The 17,546-nt window shown below is 41.1% G+C and overlaps 1 protein-coding gene across 6 annotated transcripts in view; it reads right to left on the bottom strand.

Annotated features, from left to right (window-relative positions):
- Positions 1 to 8,121: 8,121 nt before the first annotated feature.
- The window catches only part of EVA1A (eva-1 homolog A, regulator of programmed cell death), a 51,721-nt gene continuing 42,296 nt past the window's right edge, over positions 8,122 to 17,546 (bottom strand). For all 6 annotated transcript variants that reach the window (XM_059405733.1, XM_059405734.1, XM_059405728.1 and 3 more), the window contains one exon: positions 8,122 to 9,406. In XM_059405733.1, coding sequence (XP_059261716.1) covers positions 9,033 to 9,406 — 374 coding nt within the window. In that variant the 3' untranslated portion in view covers positions 8,122 to 9,032. The remainder of the gene's footprint in view (positions 9,407 to 17,546) is intronic.

Genomic DNA, 17,546 nt, shown 5'->3' with positions numbered 1-17,546 from the left:
GAACTCTAAGGGCTGTATCTGAGACAAATGACTGGTTGCCAAGGATACCACTGTGTGCAAATTACAGAAAACATAATGAACAGATGGATTCTTGGAGGGAGGAGGATTGATCTGAACCTAAGAGCAGGTGGAGATAAATACTCTGATTGGAAAAGAAGTCACAGATTTATGTGGCTGACATAAAAACACATCCTCATCATTTTAAGAGCCACCATCCTTTATCCCGTTCTGCCAATAGAGACGTCATTAGCCTTCGGATAGGTACTTGGTTGGAGGCTATTTGAAACCTGAGGCTAGCTAATACAGCTAAGTCTCACCTCTCAGCTCTGCCAATCATTTACCTCTCCTTACTTTAGTCACATTCCCTTAGGCAGTTCTTCCTTCCCTAACTGATTATAATTGAGCTCTTCCTTGAGCGCCTTTGCCAAATGTTCTCCAAAACCATCAGTCGGCAATCAGCTATACATTCTCCACCCTAAACTTCCTCAACTTCACCTCTCCCTCTTACCCAGCTTGTCTATAGGAATTTCCTATCATTTTCTGAGACTCTACGGTGAAGCCTATGATTCTTCTACAGCCCAAGGAACACAGGGTTGATAAACATATTGTTTCTTATTGTTCCTATTGGTGCTGTAACAAACCACCACAAATGTAGTAGCTTAAAACAACACACATTTATTATCATATGTTCTGAAGTTCTGAAGTCCACAATGGGTCTTAGAGCTAAAATCAAGGTGTTGGCAGGGCTGATTCCCTCTGGAGATTCCTGTGGAGAATCGGTTCTTTTCCCAGCATCTAGAGGCTGCTGATGTTTATTGGTTCATGGTCACATCACTGAAAACTCTGCTTCTGTCATCATACCTCTCTGACTCAAACCCTGCTTGTCCCCCTCTTACAAGGACCCTGTGACATCAGGCTTACACAGATAATGCAGAATAATCTCCTATCTCAGTTATCTCCTTAATTTAATCGCATTTATAAAGTCCCTTTCATCATGTAAGGTAACATACTTATGGATTCCAAGGATTTGGACATGGATATCTTTCAGGAGTCATTATTCAGCCTGCCACAGTCCAGATGGGGATAGAATTCTGCATTTATCCTATTCCTTATCAATATTTCTAGCCCGTTCTTCTACAATAGTGTCCGCAAATTTTTTCCATAAAAAGCCAAATGGTAAGTATTTTAGACTTTGTGGGTCAAGGCAACATTGAGGCTATTATGTAGTACTTATGTAACTAACCATTTAAAATGTAACTATTGTAACGTGTAAAAACCATTCTTAACTTGCAAGTGGTACAAAAACAGGTGGTATGCTGGGCTTCGCCCATGAGCTAAAATTTGCAAAATTCTGCTTTATAAGCTCTCAGGAAGTACTTCCTTAGAGGCCCATGCCATTCAGTTAAATCACTTCTACTTTATCTTGCCTCTGTCACTTACAGATATCCTGGTCACTCTTCATTGATGAAGAGTGATGAATTGCCCACCTGGAGAAGTATTCAAAAAGGTAGGAAGAGCCACTTGAGTCGGGATAAGTCTAATTCTGCAAAATAACAGTAATATCCTAAAGAGAAAACATCTTTCTGTTTATATATCTCTCCTTCCTATCAAAAGTTCCTGGTGCAGAAATGCATTCTTCCCATTCAAGGTATGTGTTTATCCACATATCATCCTGAGTGATAACAGTTTTTCCATTTTGAGGACGTATATGAGCCTTGGTGTTATTACACAGTCTAAGGAATCAAATATTCTCTGTGAAAAGACCGGAGACTATGGATGAAAACACAAATTTGGGGGAGTACAAAGGACAGATTTTGGTTCGTCACCTCGTCTTTTTTTTTTTTTAAAGATTTTATTTATTTATTTGACAGACAGAGATCACAAGTAGGCAGAGAGGCAGGCAGAGAGAGAGAGAGGAGGAAGCAGGCTCCCTGCTGAGCAGAGAGCCCAATGCAGGGTTCCAGCCCAGGACACTGGGATCATAACCTGAGCCGAAGGCAGAGGCTTTAACCCACCGAGCCACCCAGGCACCCCCATCACCTTTTTGACTATGTGGAGCTGGTGGCAAAATTCTGACTCTGAACAGATTCCCAAATATGGGGCCTGGTCTTGAGCCCAGAGAAGTATTTCTTCTTAGAGTCTCAGAGGTTCCTTGTGTTCTTCAGAAGGGAGTCGGAAGGGAAGGTCATTTTTTATTTCATTGATGCCACTCTTAGGCCCTGATCTCTGACTACTGCTAAAAGGAAGAAAACAAAAAGGAAGAGAGAGCTAGAGAAAGAGACTTTCATATGACAGTTCCCTCTCTCAAGGACTGAACAGTGGTTTTTCCTATGGAAAGGAGATTTTAAAATGCATCTGAGGATTAAGTGCCTCAGATCAAGTGAGGCCAAGATGATCTTGAAAGTAGGAATAATTAAAGGATAGATGATCAAATGACTTTGGAGGCACAAGAAGCACACTCCCAGTGCTTAGACCTAATATAAAAGTTTCCCTTTATTTGGCTCAAGCCTGAGGGACTGGAAAATTGGCCATCAGTGAGGTTAAGAATAGCTATTGCAATTTCAAGAAGGAATACCCCTTCCTTATGAACCTGTAAAAATTGTGTATGACTCTCAGTGCTGGATTAAATGTGGGAAGTGCCCTGAGAGCCCTCCCACCTGGTCACATCTGAGTTAATGTAGAAGAAGAAAGAAGAGATTCTAAATTGGAAAAAGACATGAAAATGTTCACCTGTAGAAGAAGGAATAAAGAAGGCAGGTAAAGCAAACCTTCATAAACTTAAGAGAAATCATCTTTGTTGCAACCACTTAAGGCTTTGAAGCTCTGTAGAACAGGATGCTGCAATTGGCCCTATTTCCCATGCTCTGAGGCTTTGTGTTATTCTATTATTCAAAACTATCTAATGAGAAGCTACTGTGATCCAAGGCCTGCATGCATACTGGGAGTACAGAGGTGAGTAGGGTTATCGTACAACGGCCAGAGGCTTAAAGGCTAGGGCACATCAGCAGGTGCAGAAAAATCACATAAAGTGTGAGTGTGCAAGCAACACAGGGGACACAATGGAAGGTTTGATTCCAGCTGGAAAATGTAAAGAAGATATTCTTATCTCATGGTGAAAGAGCAATTCATATATTTAAAACTTAAAGGAAAACTCATGGATTTTCAAATCTACAATGAGGCTAACGTGAGGTCATGATGCAGATTCCCAAGCAAGACCTAGGGAGACTCTTACACTGAAGCCTAATACTTACCAGTACTAAATTTGTTAAATATTAAATCCAATCTTTAGGGCAAAGAAAGAATATACCCTGACCTATAAAAACTGATTTGGGATGGCAGGCAATTAGAAGATTGACACCCTTTTCTGACCACAGTTTTTTTTCAACCACAATTTTTAAGAGGAGCCCATGTGTCAATGTGTGCTATTGCAGTAGAGGTTGAGAAGATGAGAAAAGACATAATAAATGAGCCTCATTTTGCTCTGCCCAAAGCTGATTAGAAGAGTAAGTCTAGCTGTTTTTATCAAAAGAGCCACTCTGTTAAGAATGATGTTGGAACTGTGAAAGCCATGGCAACAGGCAGGAAGTGCTGCCATTTTACTTCAACACAGTGAATATTAGAATGTATACATGTAAATAAAATATTAGGACAAAAGGGAAAAGGTACCATAAGAAATATAAATAAAGGTGAAAATATTTAGCATCAAGAAAGGCAGGAACAAGTTAACTTTGACTCTAACATGAATTATTACAAAGGGAAATGGATGAAAATGCTCAATGAATATAAAGTAGGTCTAATTAAAGCATAATACTTAAAAGTATCCTTTTATGGTAACAATTGTCAATAAATACTTAATAAAGGCCACATATGACAAGCCCACAGCTAATAATATACTCAACAGTGAAAGGTCAAAAACTCTTCCTCTGAGATCAGGAACAAGACAAGGGTGCCAATTCTCACCACTCCCATTCAACATAGTACTAGAAGTCCTAGCCAGAAAAATTAGGAAAGAAAAAGAAAAAAATGCATCCAAATAAGAAAGGAAGAAGTATAATTGTTTTTGTTGGTAGGTTGTATGATCTTATATATTGAACACCTAGAAGACTCCACCAAAAAGCTCTTAAAAGTAATAAACAGATGCAACAAAGTTGCAGGATTCAAAATACAAAAATCTGTTCTATTTCTCTACATTAATAATGAACCATCTGAAAAAGAAAGAAAGGAAACAATCCCATTTACAATAGCATTGAATACATTAAAAACTTAGGAATAAACTTAACCAGGTTGGTGAAAGATCTATTCCTAGAAAACTATAAGACTTCAATGAATGATATTGAAAAAGACACAAGTAAATGGAAAGATATCCCATGGATTGGAAAAATAAATATTATTAAAATGTCTGTACTACCCAAAGCCATCTGTGGATTTAGTGCAATCCCTATCAAAATTCCAAAGGCATTTTTTTATAGAAATAGGAAAAAAAATAGTCTCAAAATTCATATGGAGCCACAAAAGACCCCAAATAGTCAAATTAGGCTTGAGCAAAAAGTAGAAAGCTGAAAGCATCACACTTCCTGGTTTCAAATTATATTACAAATCTAGTAATCTAAAGACAATTATCATATGATCTCTCTGATATGAGGAAGTTGGGAGGCAACATGGGAGGTTTGGGGAGTAGGAAAGGAATAAATGAAACAGATGGGATGGGGAAGGAGACAAACCATAAGAGACTCAATCTCACAAAACAAACTGAGGGTGGCCAGGTGGAGGGGATTAGGGAGAGGGTGGTTAGGTTATGGACACTGGGGAAGGTATGTGCTATGGTGAGTGCTGTGAAGTGTGTAAACCTGGCAATTCACAGACCTGTACCCCTGGGGCTAATAATATATTATATGTTAATAAAAAAGAAAAAATTATATAACAAATCTAGTAATCTAGTAGTAATCAAGACAGTCTGGTATTGCACAAAAAACAGACACAAAGACCAAAAGAACAGAACAGAGAGTCTAGAAATAAGCCCACACATATATAGGTAAGTAATATTTGACAAGGGAGCCAAGAATACTCAATAGGAGAAGGATTGTTTCTTCAATAAATAGTGCTGGGAAATTGGGAATTTACAGGCAAAAAAATGAAATTGAACCCCATCATACACCACTTACAAAAATTAACTCAAAATGGGTTAATGACTTAAATGTCGAGGTGCCTGAGTGGCATGGTTGGTTGAGCATCCACCTCTTGGTTTCAGCTCTGCTAGTGATCTCAGGGTCACAGGATTGGCCTTGTATTGGTTCTGCACTTATCACAGAGTCTGCTTGGGATTCTTTCTCCCTCTCCCTCCACTCCTCTCTCTCTTCCTCTCTCAAGTAGGTAAACAAATCCTTTCTAAAAGGACTTAAATGTAATATCTGAAATGGTGAAAATCCTAGAAGGGCACAGTATACAAGCCAGGTCAAGGATTCCTTCCCTGTGATTTGACTTGATTTGATATGATTTGATTTTTTAGATTTGATTTATTTCTTTAAGAGAGAGAGCATGAGAGGGTAGAAGGTCAGAGCAAGAAGCAGACTCTCCGCAGAGCTTGAAGCCTGATGGAGGACTCCATTCCAAGTCTCCGGGATCATGACCTGAGCTGAAGGCAGTGGCTTAACCCACTGAGCCACCCAGGTGTCCCATTTTTTTGTTCTTGTTGTTAGATTTCCTTCCCTGTGATTTTAATTTTCAACCTTGAAGCAAGGTGTTTCTTTCCTTTTGTGTCATTTTGGAATGATGTTAAGTCCAAAAGTGCCTAAGGTACACTTCCTGCCAGTATTGAAGGTTCAGCTGAGAGGGTTCAGATATGCCATGAGTGGATGGTGACCACCTGTGCCTCACAGTGCAGGAAGAGGCCCTCAAAGGAAGTTGGTGGGAGCTTCCTAGGGTAACGGTACTTCTAACAACTTCTCAGATGTTTGACTGTCAGCCAGTGCTTCTCTGAGGAACCATGGAAGACTAGGGAAGTTGGACAGAAGCATACTTTGTATGCTGTCCTCTGAGCTAAGTAAACAGTGAAACTGCCCTCCCCCCGTCCCCCACAACCTGTGAGCTGTATGGAAGCTCAGTGAGTAGCAATGAATCCAATACACTGTAGTGGTACACACAGGACATAGCATCACCTGAAACAGAAAACAATGAGACCAGCAACAGAGAGAAGCAGAGATGAGAGCTGAGAAAGAAAGAACTTTTGGTAGCATTTCAGCATCTGGACCCCGTCATCCATGACGCCTGATCCAACCCTTCTTTCCCCAGTTATATGAAATAAATGCTCTTAAGTTGGATATTATTCTGTTTCAAATGAAAGTGACCCAAGGAAGAAACTGGAACCAGGAGGGACAGACCTAAATGTAGAACTGCTTGGGTCAAGATAAGGAAGGTAACAGTAGAAGTCTCCCTATCTTTGGCTGAAAAGCTGAAATCCTTGCTGTATGGAAGTGAAGCAGTAGGTCAAACTGTTATCTAGTATTTTGTGACTTAGAGAAATCCCCACCACCCTAAAAATAGGAATTTCATAGACTTGGTAAAGGCATCAGGCTATTGGGGTGAGAAAGCCAAATGACCCAGAACCTTCCCAAACACTTCCATCCTAACAAGGGTCATATCCTTCCCTGTTACCAGCTTTGGATGAATCCTGGGGTTGAAGGCAACACCTCATTCTTTCACTTTTCTAAGAGACAGAGACCAAGATGATGTTAATCTGAAGCCCAGGCAATTATTGCCTAGGACGGAAATCACAAGGGTGGGAACCCAAATTCAAAGATACTGATTTAACAAGATTTTTGGCCGTTGTTACTACCCAATGAGGCAACCCAAATTGATATAATCAGACCATCCACCAAGGTTTCAAGCTAAATGTATTGCCCCCTGGGCACACAGATTTGTGATTGTTCATTTCTTAAGACAGCCTTCCAAGCCCTTAGGGTAGACAGTGAGTTGCTAAAGCAATAGAGACCCCATCAGATCAAGTCTTCTGACCAACATTTCAGGTCCCATGATGACACCGATGGACACCAATGGAAATACTCCCAGTAGGAAGGCTCAGGAGCATCCAGACAGGCTGAATAAGGAACCCACTGCATATCAAGAGAAGGGAGCTGACAGAGATAGAAGGCCAGAGGATACTGCTTCCTTCTCTGTAACCCATTTCTAAGTGGTTCAGCCTCGCTCTCTTTTTTCCCTACTGACCTCCCTTCTCCATAAGAGGTGATCATCATTTATTTAAGTTTGTCACATTTATTTATTTATTTATTTAAGATTTTATTTATTTATTTGACAGAGAGAAATTACAAGTACACTGAGAGGCAGGCAGAGAGAGAGAGAGAAGGAAGCAGGCTCCCTGCTGAGCAGAGAGCCTGATGCGGGACTCGATCCCAGGACCCTGAGATCATGACCTGAGCCGAAGGCAGCGGCATAACCCACTGAGCCACCCAGGCGCCCCACATTTATTTATTTTTAATTGTGTTATGTTAGTCACCATACAGTACATCATTAGTTTTTGATGTAGTGTTCCATGATTCCTTGTTTGCACATCATACCCAGTGCTCCATGCAATCTATACTCTCCTTAATACCCATCACCAGGCTAACCCATCCCTCCTCCCCTCCCTTCTAAAACCCTCTATTAGTCTCCCAGAGTCCATAGTCTCTTATGGTTTTTCTCCCACTCCGACTTCTCCCCCTTCACTTTTCCATTCTCCTAATGTGCTCCACGCTATTCCTTCTGTTCCACAAATAAGTGAAACCATATGCTAATTGACTTCCTCTGAAGGAGATTATGCTTAGTGAAGTAAGTCACAAAGAGGCCACCATCTTATTTCTAGCCTTGGGCACATCTATCCCATGCTTAACAACCACTCAGCCACATTGTAACTATAACACACAACACACAGCAAATGACAGGTCCCTGGTTAGTCACACACGGGCCATTTCTTTATTCTCCAGTTTTTCCATTCCTCCCAGTTCTCAAGTTGTTGCAAGGGCCTGGCAAAAGACCATAGCCACCTATGAAAAAGGGCTGCCACTTAAAGTAAGTATAAAACAGAGATGGACATGAAACAAACAAACAAACAAAACAAAACAAAACAAAACCCTTTATGTAATATTTATTTATTTTTTTAATCTCATCCTAATTTTGGCTTTATTCCTCATCTCCCACTCTCATTCTTTTCTTGGAAATCCAAACTTGTTTGTTTTTTTTCTTAACGTTTAAAATCATCATCATCTAGAGTCATAACAAAATTTCTTCTCTCCAAATGAGGGAAAACACAGCTCTTCTTATGCAGCATCTTCAAATATGCACGTTAATATATATTTTATAAACTATTTAAAATAAAACCCTTCATCCTTTGAGGTTATTGATATTTTCTAGCACACTGACACATCTCCCATAATACATTAATTCTACCCATTTTCATGAATGAGGTGGGAACTATACTAAAAAATAGGATTTTAATCCCTGAGGTGCCAGTTAAAATGGACAAGGTTGCCATTGCAACACAAGATTTAAAAATCAGCCTTAAATAATAATCATAAATCATGCTATCTGGATGAGTACCACCTCCATAGCATGGGGTCATTTAAAAAATTGCATTTACTGGGTTAAGTTCACCCTGCTTTTCCTAGCCTTCATGCCATGATAATCTTCCTTTTATAAAGGAATAACTCATAGCACTGAAGTCTGCAGAAACTTCTGAGATCCTCAGAAATCAAGAGAAACCACAGTCCTGTTTCTCTAATCTCCATCCACATTTCTGGAGGGGGTTTTTCAGCACCATTCCACGACCTGGAAAGGTTGATAAACAGGCTTGGTTTTTCTACTTCTCCGTTAATTTAGTCGAAAAGGAAAGCTGAGGTCTCCTGGCTAGAAAACGGGCATGTCCTGCCTATCTCTGCCCCCAGGACTTCAGCAGAACTGCGTTCGGCTCTGTGCCCACCCTCCCTGCGGACTCTGGCCCTCGCCGGCGGCTTCCTGCCCCGCGCGGGCTTCGGCTCCCACCACTAATAGTAGCGGTTCAAGCTCCTGGTCCCCGGAACCTCGGGCTGGCCATTCATCCAGATCTCCCTGATGATGCGCTCCCGCTCCTCCAGCCGCTGCGCGCGCTCCAGCTCCTCCGCCGAGGTGAACACGTTCTTGTTCAAAGTCCTTTCAAAGCGGCGGTGTCTCCTGACCGAGATGTCAGACGCCGTGTCCGAGCTGCCATCCTCGCTGTCGCTGCTGTCGCTGCTGCTCTCTCGGTCCTGCAGGAACTTCTTCCGGGGACGCTGCCGGCAGTCCGTGTGGCAAGAGATCCTCATCACCAAGGCGGCCAGGGTGAGCACCAGCCCGATGCACACGCCCGAGACAAAGTACAGAGCTGCTCGCTCGGGATTTTCTGCAGAAGGAGGAAGAAGAGGCATTTGAGAGATGATGATTCTAGATGCAGGGAGCACCCAGGGCTCCCAGCTGCCTTGCACAGCTCTCATCACACCTCAAAACTCGGATGGTTACAAATACTGCCTTCCCATGGGACAAACTATAGAATGGATTCAAAACATAATTATCAACAAATGGTATAGGGCGTGTGGAATCATTTTCCTATAGTCTTGCAACTTTAAATTTGAAATAATTTCAGAATGAAAAGATAAAAGAAAGAGAAGTATTATTTAGGATGTAGTATAAGCAAGCAACTGTCCTTAGATGTCATTTGCTTAGGAGGTGTGTATGTGTTTAAAACCTATTTTTGCCTATAGGGAAAGATCCTTGGCTTCTGAATTTGTTCCTGCAACCCCTGAAGAACCTTTTATTTTTTTTTTTTTTTTTTTTTTTTTTTTTTTTTAAAGATTTTACTTATTTATTCGACAGAGAGAGATCACAAGTAGGCAGAGAGGAAGGCAGAGAGAGAGGAGGAAGCAGGCTCCCTGCTGAGCAGAGAGCCCGATGCGGGACTCGATCCCAGGACCCTGAGATCATGACCTGAGCCGAAGGCAGCGGCTTAACCCACTGAGCCACCCAGGCGCCCCCTGAAGAACCTTTTAATCACAGATGTAAGCAGCATTTGGGGGGGAGCAACAAATTTATGGGTAAAATCAAGGATCAATGCCTCCTTTATTGTAACTATACCATCACAGGCCCAAGTCAACACATGTAGTTAGCTCCTGAGATGTCCCCCCCCACTTCTTAGTATTCCAAATCTTACCCAAGCCCTTCCTTTGAGGGCTGGACCCCATAATCTATTTCTAAAAAACAGAATATGACAAAATTGATGGATGAGTCTAAGATTAGGTTACATAAGACCGACTTCCAACTTGCTTGTGCGTTCTCTCTGGCTTTTCTCACTCCCTTGCTCTGATGAAGCCAGCTGCCATGTTCTGAGCTGTTCTACAGAGGGGCCCACATGGCAAGGAACAAAGAGTAGCCTCTGGCTAACTGCCTGCAAAGAAACGGACCATGCCAACAGCCATGTGCAGGAGTTTGGCAGGGAAGCATGCCCTCCTGGTGCAGGCCTGGCCTGACCCACACAAATAAGATAAGAAATGTGTGTTGTTTTGAGTCACTAAGTTTTGAGGTAATCTGCTGCGCAGTAATTGATAACTTATACGATCACAGTTGGAAAACCAGTGTCGGTATTTTGTGATGGCCTCATCTGATGACTTTGTTGGGGAGAAATCTGCGGTTTTCTTTGGTAAGAAAAGAAAATAATCATTCTGTTAATGTGCAGTATGCTTCGTGGGCCCACATCTCTGATGTGCTCCACAGGATGAGAGCCTTCGGGTGAATAGCCTTCCCTTTGTGGGTAAGTATAAGAACATAGGGGCATGCCTGGCCGTGGGTCCCAGGGCATGGTCAATCTGACAGGACTCAAATTGGCTTTTCAGCAAATTAGTTTTCCATAATCTCTATTCACTGGTTAGTATGACTCAAAACATACATTGTTTTGTGGGTTTTTAAAGAATATAAGTGGGATTATATATAATAACCTTTTTTTAATATTCATAAAATAGAATATTTCTTAGAGAGATTTCCAGATATGCCAACACCACTCTTTTTGACTGTTGCATAGTCTTCTGTAGTACAGACATATCAAAGTTTATTTAACTATCTCCTTATTACTATCACATAAATGGTTTATAATTTTTCAATATGATGAGCAATGCTAATGTCAAGATGATTGTATCCTTGTACACATCTCTTTATATACATGTAGAATTATTTCTTCAGATTAGTTATCTAGAAATATGGCAAATGCATCAAAGAGCATAGGCATTTTGAAGTTTTATGCATTCTAAATTGTACCCCAAAAAGGTTCTATCAGTCTAAACACAGCATATTGAATGCATGTGTTTATGATACCTCCTTCCCTCTGAAACTCCTACCAAAATGACAGTGATATGAATACAACAGACATAAATTATAGGTACAAAGAGGAGAGGCAAGAAGAAAATAGAAGACACTAATAGCAGATATGAGTAGTCAATAAACAATGTAAATGTGGTGAAAGCAGGGTGACATCAATATCATGGTGGTGTAATATCCCAACTTTTGGTGTCCCTTTTTTTAACAGCTAATTAAACATCCATCTACCAAAAAAAAAAAGTGTCTCTGTGGTAGTCTTCTGACCCAAAAGCATAAGCCAAGAAGCTCAGGAGGAGTCTCACCCAACCGCCTACCAGGTCATCCAGTAATAGACAGACCGCAGACAGACTTCAGTTAGGACTGTGAAATTAGCAACCACAACCCTGATCCTTCCCAGCTGTGTTTGGGGAAAATCTTGATAAGTGTTGACCTGGGCAAATACCCATGGATGAAACAGAATTCCAGCACATCACTGAAGGAAACAAACAAACAAAACAAGTTTGAAGGAACTTTTCCAGCAGTGTCCCTCCCTGCCAAATTGACATAGCACAGAACTGAACTATCCCATGGCACCACTCCGTGGGGGGAAAGGAGAGCAGTATGTGAGTGCCTGGCTACCCTAGCTGTGCTGGATGCTGCATGGGAAACCCATTTCCCTCCAGCAACACACAGAGTGCTAAAGCGGGACCTCCGTGACTGAGGGGAGGGAAGAAATTGGAAAGTGGTAAGTTAGAATATCAAAGGATTATAAAGGGACATGGTTTGTGCTGACTGAGCTCAGGATGTCTGGAGAAAGTCCCACAAGCCTCTGGGAGAACCTCAGCCAAGGATCTTCCTACCAGGCAGACATCCTTAATACCCCAAGTGCTAGACCCATACCTTCCTTCACTTCCCTTACTCCAGCTCCAAGATTGGCCTCAAAAATCTGGTAAACTGGAATGCTATCAGAAAAACAGACCTGGCTCTGTGGGCAGGAGAGAAACTACAAACTTGAACTGTAGCACCACCTTCTGGAAAAAAAAAGAGAGGTTTCCAGGAGCCAGCCAGGTGAGCTGTAAGATCCAGAGAAGACATAAAAGCTTAAGAATTCTGCCACAAGAGGGAGCAAGAAATGTGGAGCAGGTGTATAAAAACAAGGTCTGAGAGAACCCCATATACAATAGGACCAACAAACAATATACCCCATCCGAAAGGTAAAGGTATCCTTTACTTAAAAAGCAAAGCAGCAACACAAAATTACAAGGAACATGAAGAATTAAGAAAATGTGTCATCCATCAACAGACATTTCTGCAAAGAAGACATCCAGATGGCCAACAGACACATGAAAAAGTGCTCCACATCACATGAAAAAGTGCTCCACATCTTTATAAAAAATAAAAAATTTATATATAAAAAAAAAAGTGCTCCACATCACTTGGCATCAGGGAAATACAAATCAAAACCACAATGAGATACCACCTCACGCCAGTCAGAATGGCTAAAATTAACAAGTCAGGAAACAACAGATGCTGGTGAGGATGCGGAGAAAGGGGAACCCTCCTAAACTGTTGGTAGGAATGCAAGCTGGTGCAGCCACTCTGGAAAACAGCATGGAGGTTCCTCAAAAAGTTGAAAATAGAGCTGCCCTACAACCCAGCAATCACACCAATGGGTATTTACCCTAAAGATACAAATGTAGTGATCCGAAGGGGTACATGCACCCAACTGTTCATAGCAACAATGCCCACAATAGCCAAACTATGGAAAGAACCTAGATGTCCATCAACAGATGAATGGATAAAGAAGATGTGGTATATGTATACAATGGAATACTATGCAGCCATCAAAAGAAATGAAATCTTGCCATTTGCAATGATGGGGATGGAACTAGAGGGTATTATGCTGAGAGAAATAAGTCAATCATATGATAAGACAACTATCATATGATCTCCCTGATATGAGGAATTTGAGGCAAAATGGGGGCTTGCGGGGGTAGGGAAGGAAAAAATGAAGCAAGATGGGATTGGGAGGGAGACAAACTATAAGAGACTCTTAATCTCACAAAACAAACTGAGGGTTGCCAGGGGGAGGTGGGTATGAAGAGGGTGTCTGGGTTATGACATTGGGGAGGGTATGTGCTATGGTGAGTGCTGTGAAGTGTGTAAGCCTGATGATTCACAGACCTGTACCCCTGAGGCAAATAATACATTATATGTTAATAAAAAAAAATTCTGATTAGGAAAAAAAAAAAAAAGAAAAAGTGTGATCATCAAAAGAAAATCCTTGAATAAAAATTTCGAAGACATGAAATCTTATGATCTAGCAAATAAAGAATTCAAAGTAACTGTTTTGAAGAAACAATGAGCTACAAAGAAACATAGGAGACAATTCAATGAAATCGGAAAAAAGTACATGAACAAAATGAGATATTTCACAAGATAGAAACCATAAAAAAGAATCAGACAATTCTAGAGCTGAAGAATTCAATGACTGAAATGCAAAATGCAAGAGAGAGAATCTGCAGCACAGTAGGACAAATGGAAGACTAAATAAGTGACCTAGAAGAGAGTGCTTTTCAAATAACCCAGTGCAATGGGATTCAGTCAAATGTACAAATACTAGCATAATCAGGGTTCCAGAAGGAGAAAAGAGGAGGAAGGGTCCAGAAAGTTTATTTAACATATAATAGCAGAGAACATCCCCAAACTGAGGAGAGACTTTGACATCAAAGTTGACAAAGCTAATAGATCACCCTGTTACTGTAATGCAAAAAAACCTCAAAGCCACATTATAATGAAACTGACAACAATCAAAGAAAAAGAGTGCTAAATGTATCTGGAGAAAAAAAAATTATAACTTATAAAGGGAGCCCCCACTAGGCTATCAGAGGATTTCTCAGCAGAAACCCTACAGGCCAGGAGAGAGTAGAATGACATAGTGAAAATGTGGAAAAAAAAAAAGTGAAAAGAAAAAAGTACCAGCCACGAACACTCTATATGGCAGTTATTCTGCAGATACAAAGCAGAAATAAAGACTTTCTCCATGAAACAAAAGCTGAAGGTATCCTGCCTTATAAGAAATGCTGAAAAGAGTTCATCAAGCTGAAGTGAAAAGATGCTAATTAGTGCCATGAAAACCTCTGAAAGTGTACAACTGTAAAGTGTATACTGTAGTTAAGTATGCAGTCAGATTTGGAAAACTCTAAATGTGTAATAGAATGGTATGTTAACCACTAAACTATAGTATAAAGGTTAAAGGAAAATAAAAGTAACAGTAACTGTTACAGTCTGTTAATGAACACAATGTATAAAAAGAGGTAAATGGTGTCATCAGAACTAAAGAGGGGAATAAAAGTGTGGAGCTTTTGTATGCAGTTGAGAAGCTCTCAATGTTCTACTAATGAGCATAATGTTAGCTATGGTTTGTCATATATGGTCTTTATTATTTTGAGGTATATGCTCCTTTTATACCCAATTTGATGAGGAATTTAATCATGAAAGGAAGTTGTATTTTGTCAAATGCTTCTCTTTCATCTATTAAGATCATCAAGGAAACATAGGGAGATGAAATCACTGTCTTTAAGAGATAGCTGCACTCCTGTATTCACAGCAGCATTATTTACAATAACCAAGACATGGAAACAACCTAAGTGTACATTAACAGATGAATGCATAAAGAAAATGTGTTATGACCTTAAGTACATTATGCTAATTGAGATTAAGTCAAAGTAAGACAAATACTGTATGATATCACTAACACATGGGATCTAAAAAAGACCTTCTCCTAAAAACAGGGTATAGTGATGATTAATAAAGGCTGGAGAGAGAGAGAATTGGGTATATGTTGTTTAAGGCTACAAATTTGCAACCAGTAGATAAATAAGTCCTGGAGGCTTAATGCACAGCCTACTGAATATAGAAAACAATATTGTATTATAGACTTTCAAGTTGCTAAGACATAAGATCTTAATTGTTCTCACCATGAAAAGAAAGATAATTAGGTGATGTGAAAGTAGTTAATATTACGATGGTAATCATACTGCAATATATAAATGTTTCAAGTCAACACCTTGTCACCTTAAATCTATACAATATTATATGCCAATTATATCTCAATAAAAATTAATTGAGTGCTTGATATAAATAAATAAATAAATAAATAAATAAGCAAGAAAGCAGTGAAAGAGAATAAAACTGAATTCTGTCTCGTTGATATCCAGCAAAGGAAGAGGATTGAGGGAGCTCTTGCCTTGAGGAACTTGACAGTCCAGCAGGGGAGAAGACCCACCCATTCCCATACCAAAAGGAAGAGTTTCTGTAGAAACCTGAAGAGGGATCTCCAGAAACACAAAGGTGAGTGGAAAAGCTCAAGTTCAGATATGTGGGTCTGAGAAGGCTTTCCCCAAAGGATATCCCAATCCGGGCTTTCACCAGGATGGAAAACCACTGGGCAGACCAGCATTAATTTGCAGCCTCATCTCATCATCTTTTAAACACTACTTACCTACCCTGCTCAATTGTGGTAAAGGTTAAAGGGATTGCAGGTGACCAGCATAAAGAGATTATCCAAGATCTTGGCAGAGATAGGCATTCAATAAAAGATAACTCTATTTTTTTTCTTCCTTCCTCCCTTTCTCCCTTTCTTCCTTCCTTCCACGTTCTCTGCCTCCCTTCCATCCAACCCTCCATCCATCTAATCCATTTTCCTCATCCTCACTTCCTTCTCTTCTCATCCCACCCTTTCTTCCCTGTGAGTGTGTCTCCATGTTTTCTGCACCCTGCCCTCACCGCCCCGCTATTACACAGGTTAACCTTGAAGATGGTTACTCAACTTGATCCCGGGAATCACTATTCTCCCTCTAGCTTAACTAGTGCATCCATCCTGCTACGCTAACCAGAAAACATACTCTTTTACCTACATCTTTCAGACAAAGATCCCCAGAAAAAAGCCCCATAAAAGCAACGAGAGCGGGCAAGGGAGTTGACTGGGCCTCACTGGTTCCTGAGGAGATGACTCAGGGCTGATTTTCACAGCTGATATAATTTATTTTGTTTTTCTTCATCGTGCTTCTGCAAAAATCGAAACTGTAGCTCTATCATGGTTGTTTTTTCTAGTCTCTGCTCCAGGTCACTTCCTTTTGGCCAATGATCCACCCTGGTCTTGGCCAGATCCAGACAGCTGTTAATTGCCCAGGAAGTAGAGTGGGGAGGGCTATTGTCAGTTGTTTTCCCTCAGTAAATAAAAATAAATGTATTGCTGTATCTAGCTTCCTGCAGGGTCATTGTTTTCATGGGCAGGAAGAGGCTCTATGTGGAGGTCCTGAGCTAATTTCATTTGCACCCTTGGAGGTCAGATCATGCCCAGCAGCATCTGTCTAGGCCTGATCAGCTGGTCTCTGTGCTTGTGTAACTGGTTCCCCTGCCTAGACTCTTGACCTCAAAGCTTGCAATCCTCCCCGCCTTTTTTAAAGATTGTATTTATTTATTTGTTTTTATTTTATTTTAAGAGAGAGCAAGAGCAGGTGGCAAGGCAGAGGCAGAAGGAGAGGGAGAAGTCAGGTTCCCTGCTCAGTTCCCCACTGAGCAGGGAACCTGACTTGGGACTCCATCCCAGGACCCTGGGATCATGACCTGAGCTAAAGGCAGACACTTAACCAACTGAGCCACCCAGGTGCCCCAAACTTGCAATCTCTTGATTGGAAAGAAAAATGTTTTGCAAATAGGTTTTAAAGAGAGTACTGGGGCTTTTGTAGAATCAGGAAGCATTCAGCATAATCTCTTCTCTGAACTCTTAAAGCATTGTTAGAATTCCTCTTTATGCGATTCTGCCCCTCCTCATAAAGAAGCAAAAACTCCCACTAACACTTCTGTCCTCTAGGAAATGCTGGAGAAAGCTGCCCTCCTTCTCCCAGCCCTGGCTTGTTCTTCCTCGGGAAGAGGGGCTATGGGAGCATCGCTCCCCCACTAGGCTGGCTCTGGAGGATTCTCTTTCGCTTCCGCCTCTTTCATCTTCTCTTACCACCTGTCCAGGCCATAAGCACCCCCAAAAGAGGGCTTCCTTTACCTTACCCATCATCCTAAACCACCCTGCTCACCTTCCTTCATCTACAGCAGGAAAGACCTATGGTCCTATGACCCTAGGACTAAGGGGAGCTTAGAAGCTTGTAGAAGGCCCTGAACATTCTCTGCCCTGGTGTAAC

The sequence above is a fragment of the Mustela nigripes genome, chromosome 7 (assembly GCF_022355385.1).
Source record: "Mustela nigripes isolate SB6536 chromosome 7, MUSNIG.SB6536, whole genome shotgun sequence".
NCBI classification, from domain to species: Eukaryota; Metazoa; Chordata; class Mammalia; order Carnivora; family Mustelidae; genus Mustela; species Mustela nigripes.
This window is presented reverse-complemented; position numbering and strand designations above follow the sequence as displayed.